The sequence below is a fragment of the Mesitornis unicolor genome, unplaced genomic scaffold, assembly GCF_000695765.1.
Source record: "Mesitornis unicolor isolate BGI_N332 unplaced genomic scaffold, ASM69576v1 scaffold22823, whole genome shotgun sequence".
Classification (NCBI taxonomy): Eukaryota; Metazoa; Chordata; class Aves; order Mesitornithiformes; family Mesitornithidae; genus Mesitornis; species Mesitornis unicolor.
The window spans coordinates 52480-60283 of NW_010175648.1; the positions used below are offsets into that span (position 1 = coordinate 52480).

Genomic DNA, 7804 nt, shown 5'->3' on the forward strand with positions numbered 1-7804 from the left:
TCAGGCAGAATTCAGGTCTCCTTGACCGGATCAGAGCAGAGGAACTTGTCCCAGGCACGGGGCTAAGATAGACCTGCTGATTGTTTAACGATACTGAGAAATAGCAAAATAGGCTTCCCTATAATTTTTCACCTAGCTGAGATTTGATCAGAGATATAAAGTCAAGAAAGACATGAGCACCCATTATGGTTAAGTTTCCAAAATGTAATTTACACAATGTTTACCTTAGGAAAAATGATCTTGTTTCTATCTTTGTACTTTATCAGTGGTGCTCTGTCTCTTTGCATACTTATACTCACCACTGCAGCCTCCAAACATTCTCCTTTAATTAAACAAAAACTCCGTCCTTTTGTTTCCTAGGTCTCGAGGGAAGACCAGTAAATTAAATAAAGATATCGTCTAAGTATGGAAGTTGGATTTCTACCCAAAGAACTTAATAATAGCACCATGATGCCTGCAAAGTCAAAATTGATATAGTTTTATATACACAGAGGCAAACAGTTGAGTGTGAAGAAAGTAAACATCAGATAGTTTTTGAACAGTGGTTTATACAGCTTATTCTGTGTTTGTAAATATAGAAGTGTGTTGTGGTGGCTAAATTTATCCTACTGTAAGGAAACGTGAACAAAAAGGCTGGTATTTGGTAACTTCTATAGGCAACATTAGGACATCCTGTGTGAATTATTTTGGGGCAGTTCATGATAACATGGTACAGATTACAGTTGCCATTTCTGGAAAAATTAGATCAGAATTATGTAGATAACATGGAAAGAATTTCAGTAGCATTGTAGTATTTTCCTGACTTGAAGCCTGACTCAGTCGAACCTTTTTTTTATTGTATACCTTGTTTTGATATGTAGTCAAAATAGCCTTTATCCAGAGAAAATAAAAATAAACCAGCCGAGCAAGAAAGAATTATACATAACATTGAATAAAAATAAGTACAGCAAGCTTAGATTCAGAGCAAATGGGTTGTCTTGCCCTGTGAAACTTTTTGCAATTTCATAAATTGCCATGCCAAACAGAGGGAAAATCGGAGAAGGGAGGTACAATTTGGTAACAGCTTGGAAATGGGGCCTTTCCTTGCTCTTGATCCATGCTGGAATTTCAGCTGTACATCAGGTGTATTTTGGAACCATTGAAGTACAGCCACACTGGAAAGTGTTGGCTCTCTTCTCTTTATGCTTCCCTTCATTCTTATATTTCATCCTGGATTAGAAGAACCTCTCACTTAAAAAGGGGATAGATCATGGCCATGAAGAGTTTACTTTTTAAGAGAAGTGGGATTAGTTCTAGTTAGAAGAACGAGCACCCCAACTCTGCAGCATTGCATCTGCAGTCAGCACAATGTTTCCATTGGCTCCAGGTAGAATATTTTTTTGGCTCAGGTCATTTATTGCAAGGTAGAATGTACTTTTACACGGCTCTGTGTTCAGGGCCATAAATCCCAACACATATCATGCTTCTCTTTTTTCACGAAGGGTTCTGGCCTGAGTTATTGAATCTCTTTCTGCCATGGAGCTCATGTTGAGAAAAGCAAACCTCTGAGGCAGACCCTGGTACTTGCATGTGAGCCAGCCTTAAGATAAAATGCATCATGTTCCCTCTTGCTTATTCAGTAAGACAAACAAACTGTTATATTCTGGTTTTCAGTCCAGCTCATTAATGCAAATCAAGGTAAGCTGCAGTTGATGCTCCTATGCCAGAAGGTAAATAGCACAGAGGCAGGAGTAGGACCGCATCCCCTTCTGCCCCCCTCACGTGCAAACAGGCCCCTGGAGCAGGCTGAGCAGCACGAAACTCCTTTGGCTGCTCTTCTCAAAGCCTGCAAGCCCCTGGGATCAGGATATCTCGCCTTCTTTGTGCTCTTTGCATTGCTGCCCAGGCTTAGGTTTGGGCTCTTGCTTTACCTTGCATGGCTCTGGGGACCATGCCTTCCACAGAAGGCCCAGTGGGTGGCCATCACTATACAACGCTGCAGCAAAGACAAGCAACAAGGTCAGTTTAGGAGGAAGGAACGGAGGAAAGCCAGCTATTGAGAACAGGCATAAGCACAGTAAACCCTAGAAGGAACAGGTTTATTTTGAGGATGGTCTCTCAAGAATATCTTACGCAATTGGCCAGAAATTTGGGCTGCTAAAGCCCACCCACCACATAATTTGGCCTGGTCACCTACAAAATCTGGCTAGTCAGCCTTAATAACAGCATAGGCGCTGCTGTGGCACTCCTCCACTCCCAGAATTGCTTCTCTTCTCCTGCTATCTCCCAGGAGAAAAAAAAGGAGTGACTGGGATGGGGATGCTGATGTGCACCTCTTCCCTGGCAGGGGCACCTCATGCTACTCATTTGTCTTCCACATCAGCTGGGTGAGAGGCAGCACCTCAACTACTTGCTTGTTTATTTTCCCTTCTGAAGGCAACCACCAGTGGGTGAAGAAACAGCAAACCAGGGAGCGTTAGTGAGGTCTCTTCACACCTGATAGAAGTCACAAATCCACGTGTGTCCCAATGTGGAGATCAAAGGGTGGCTCTGGGAGCTGCATCCTGCCCTGCAGAAGCACAGGGGCTCCTGGTTCCTTCCCACTGCCTGGGCTGGGCTCTCCTGTTGGACCCCATCTGCAGCACTGTCACCTCTCCCCCAAAAGTACTGCCCCAAAATGTGGCAGAACAGTGTGAAGGAAACATGACACAGGCTCTACTCAGCCTCATGGTGTTTGGGTGTGAAAGATGTTGCAAACAAATGAGTATTGACAAGAAATCTGGAACAGTGACTGCCGTTAGTGTGTGTAAGTGTCACATACCTTGCATTGTATTTGTTTGTCAAAATTTGTTTTAAAAAAAAAACAAACCCAAAACCAGAACAGTTTTATCCATGGACTGACTCTGGTGCTTTTTTGCTTCCATAGGATCAGAAATTATTAAATCCATTTATTTGCCTCAAGCATCTTCCCAGCTATAACCACTTTAGGCTAAAACTTGGAGACATTTAACTATTGCTCTAGCTGTTTCTTGTGCTTGGGCCAGGCTCCACTGAGGTCTCCATCTTTAGCTTGCATGGACTGGGCTGAGACTTTTAGGATAGCATAGTAATAAGGAACATAACACTGCCTAGTCCAGTATAGCCCACAGAGCACCTAGTGTGTGCCTTTTCTCCTCTAGTTCATCCATATTCAACCCTTATTGGCCAATGATACAGTAAATCCAACATTAGAATTTGTACTATTGGATGAAAAAGACATCAGCTGTGTAAGAGTGCTGGTTCAGGATAAATTTATTTTGCCAATTCAAATTTCACTGTAAAGTTTTAATGAGCAAGCTTGAAGCTAAAACAACTATTATCTGTTATCTCACATCTGGCACAACCTTTGTGTGTTATGATCTGGCTAATCTGACAGAAAGGCAGTCATGGGCACACACTTAATCTAGGTCAGCTTTGTATGTGGGGCAATCTACCTCCATGATCATGGAGCCACAGCCTAGGGAAAAATGGGGCATATGAAAAACAAGCTGATACAGTAATTAAAAATATTTATTTCTGAAGATATTTACCTTGATAGGCATAAAGCATTTTCCAATTTCATACAGAAATACATAAAACATGCATAGACCAATATGGCCTACTTCAGTGTGTATTCAACATGGTAAATATAATGAAGAACTTGTGTGAATATAAATACAAAACAAAAAATAAGCACATAAGAGCCAACCTGTCAGCAAATTCAACAATGTGAACAAATTCACTGCTATAAAACATTCACCCAATATTAGCCTTTTGACATAATTCAAAACAACCCTTTGTCTTGATGCTGTCCCACCAAACAAGGCACTGGAAAAAAAAAATAAAAATCACACAACAGCCTCTGGTACATCCCCACTTCAGTGCATTTTTGGTGGCATGTAAGACAAAACAGACTATTATTAGAACTTCAGCTAGCCAAATCAAATATCATTGTTATGGGAAACCTAGTACAGTCCTCTAACTTTTATTTTATGTTGAAGAGTCCTTTGGTATCCAAAACCAAAAGAGTTTGACTATGCAAACAACCACAGCGTCTAAGCCACATTCAGATAACTCTGGTTGTACAAGTAAACTAAACTTCTGAAAAAAGGCAAAGGGTTGCAGCTGATTAGTAAAGGCAATAACAAGGTGTAAAAATACTCTAGCAGGAGTGCAACAAACAGTATGCGAGGTAGACATGTATATATGCAAAAAGTCCTGATTAAAGTAGCACTGCGGCTTTCATTTTGGCATTTCAATCGAAAGGTAGAGTTTTTTTGCTTTAAAGTTTGTCCACTCAGATCTTGCTTTCTGTCCTTTCTAAGCACATCTGTGAGGTCTTCCTTGCAAGATGCTTTTGATGCAGACCCTGAAAGCTACTCAATTGATGGGTAACATTCCAGAAGCAGCATTCAAATATTTCTTCAGAAAGACGACTTTTCATGTCTGTTGCTGTGGATTCACCTTCACACCTCTACCCATTCATCCGAATTCCAAAACAAAGAAATCCTTTGCTGTTATACCTCCAAATACGGGACTTCCTTGGTGTTTTGCTTCACTGGGCAAACACTTGGACAGAGAGGTCCTTCGCTGTCTTGGAATGTTTGAAGTCAAGAGAGAGTTTTGGTGTGATGGAGAAAAATTCAGGTGATCTTCCCACTAGGATGCTTTCAGGCTTTCCCAGATGCTTTGCCTTTTGTTTGCCCTGTTATGTTTCAGCTTCCACCCCTTCTGGAGCTCAGCCTTCAGCTTTGCAATACTGAAGGAAGCTTTGATACTGTTACCAATGGCTTCCAGCCTGCAAAAGTAGGAAATACACATTTATTGTTACAATAATGAAGATGCTTCTCCAGTGTGCACATTCAGCTTTTGATTAAATAAGTTTCAATCTAGATTTCTAGATTTCCTCAAAAACTGCTGCTTGCTATACCTCTGTCAGAATTATGCTAACTAAAGCCACTTGAAATATTGGATTCAGAATTTAAATACAAACATTAAAATAAGTTAAAATATTAATTCAAATATAGATGTGCTAGACTTCCTTAAATAGCATGTATCAAATCAAGAGGTCTTTGGCTTTATTCTTTTAGGCTGTTTTCTTTCTTTTAGGTAAACCTGATTCTGGTTCCAGTGAATGGGTGCAGTTCTCAAGTAAGCAAGGAAGTCCTGTTTTCAAAAAGTATTTAAGACTTCCAGAGCCTAAGTCTTACCCAAAATCATCAGCCTGCCTTCTCCCATAAATCCTGTTCTGTTTTTGTAAGTAGCACTAAAGAGAGTCTTATTTCATATGGGAATACTTCTGCATGCCATACTTTTACATGGGCATATGGTCCAACACTGAACGCCAGAGCTGATGTAGCTGTACTAACACTTGGCTTCAAAGCTGACTTCACCTCTACAGAGTTCATAGCTGCACCAGGTCCAGTGCATGCATCTCTGAACTGCACTGTGGAGTGATATTGCTGCCTGCTGCCACTAAACTTATTATGCATGGACCTCAAAGGGCAGTCTTGAAATTTACTCCTAATCTCAGATATTAAATTGGACTCAATTATTAATTTAGTCTTCATTTTCCCTTTCCTCAACCTTTTTTGCAGTCATTTACACCACTAACACCCTGTACTCATTTTACACAGGTTTATCAGGTAATGTAAAAGATAGGGCAGGTAGAAATCCGCCTCCTGCATTCTAAAAAGCCAGTCACACCACTCAGAAGAAACAATGTATTAAAAATCCAGTTAGATCAACAATCTTTTTTTCCACTCCAGTAAAATGGAGTAAAGTATCTAAGAAAAGGCATTCTGATTCAATTTCATCATAGAATAGTTGGGATATAACATTTTGAGGTAGTTATGATAATGCACGAGCACATTAAAATGACAGGCCCTATTTATTTCTGCCAGTATTTAATGATTTCATAAGTCTCCCAAAGTTTGGTATATCTTCAGGCCTACAGTTAAGCCTGTTTCCTCTAAGCAAAAGTAGGAACACTAGGCAGAGCTCAGCACCTGTATCTTCACAAGCTAAGAACCCACTGCATGAAGAAAAGCCCTCAAAACATCCTTCAAAGCTCTCCAGCTGAAATCACCAGCTAAGCCCATGCTGACCCGAAGGCAGGTGAATTGTGCTCTCTATTGCTGCTCCGGGGAACTACAACAGGATGGGAAGAAACTCACCGCTTCATTTTCCTGCTGTCAGCGAGCTGTCGGTTCATGCATTTGAGTCCGATGCAATTGCCAGCTTTGCTGTGGTGATGTGAGGTTTTCTCCACTGTGGACTGAGCCCTGTTAAAAGTGAAAAGGTGCTGCTGTTAAAAAAACACCAGATCTGCAGTACACAAGGTGAGGCATGTCATCAACCACTTCTCAAGGCATGCTATCTTTAAGCAATAAACAATCTTTCTGGGCCAAACCATAGCATGTATCATAGCAATGTAAGCACTCAGGTAGGAGGCAAGGCTTTGGAGAGATTATTTGCTCAGTAAGTGCCAAAATGAGTAAGTCTACCACAATCCATCTCTTTTACATGCACTGCCTTTTAAAAAGCAGCAACAATAGACGCACCAGAGATCTTCTCCTGTCTGGCAGAAGTTCAGACATTTCTTGTCCTTCTGGTTGGCACATCGGCATCTGCTGCTGTGTTCAGCGAGCATCTCCGGCACCATGTCGTTCAGCGATCTTCTGGATCGAGAAGGGCCTCCGAGACCATACGGAACAGTCTTCCTATGATCAAAGAGACAACATGAAAGTCATTCAAATAATTCCACGGCTTCAAAAGAGCAGAGTATTTTGGGCAATCTTATCAATGGGATTGATTGCATGACTAAAGGTTGTGGGATCGAGAATGCTTCCTCAGTCATAATTTCCATGCAGATACCTCTGATGATCCTGCAACATATTCATTAGCATGGCTACTGACAAGGCTAATGACCTTTTAATTGTGATTTCATAAAGCTGCTGTGCCTTCCTGTGCCATAGAAAGCAATAAAACCTCATCTTTTTGAACTTTGGTAACTGCCAGCACTGAAAGAAGCAATAAAAGTGAGGAACAGATCCTCTCTGCTCCGAGGAAACCCAGCAGCAGAACAAATCACAGTCAATGTTTGCAGTGTTAGGTGAGGCTCTGGCTCACTACTTTTGGTGAGAAGAGCACAGAAATGGACACTGTACATGACTCTATTACGTGGGATGCGTTAATTTGCAGCAGAGAGCAGCAAAAGGTGGCGAGGAGCTGCCTTGTGTCAAAGTAAGCCTTCTAGTTTCCTAACTCGCTGGAAAGAAAAATGGCCAGGCAAATTCAGGCTGGCAAAATCATACTTTTGGCATTTGGTCTCCTTCTGATTCATAGTGAAAAGCATCCTGCAGCCTTTGCTGAGCAGCACCCACAGGAAATACTCCTGCCCAGGTTTTCGGAACGCAGGTGTGTTAGGGCTACTAGGAGCTACCTGCTCAATCTAGGCGGTCAAGTTCTGCTTGCTTTCTCCCAGTGAGCAGTCTCACCGCTAAACTCGGCAGAAAAGCAGGAGAGGGAGGGGAAACCACAGGAGAGACCGTGCAAGTACAGATTCTTTCCTCCCCTTCTCATTTCTGCAAGGGATTTGTAGTTCTTAAGCCCCCTTCCCAACTAAAACAGAACCCAACTCACTCGGGGGTGTTGATCCAGATGATGTCGAGGTGGCAGAAGTAGACGCACTCCTCGTCCAGCAGCGAGGAGCAGGAGCAGCGCCGGGCACGGCGGTGCGGGGTAGCAGCGGCGGAGGGCGACGGCGAAGTGTCCGCTTCGGCTCCGGGAGCTGCGGGAGGGAGCG

General features: G+C 42.3%; 1 protein-coding gene across 1 annotated transcript; it reads right to left on the reverse strand.

The window, feature by feature from the left end:
* Window positions 1–4643: 4643 nt before the first annotated feature.
* Window positions 4644–7790, reverse strand: EDN1 (endothelin 1; the record flags this gene model as incomplete). Its single annotated transcript, XM_010181482.1, has 4 exons — window positions 4644–4795; window positions 6174–6281; window positions 6561–6719; window positions 7642–7790. Coding segments are annotated over 4 exons (555 nt in total), but the record flags the coding sequence as incomplete, so codon positions are not given.
* Between the last annotated feature and the right edge of the window lie 14 nt (window positions 7791–7804).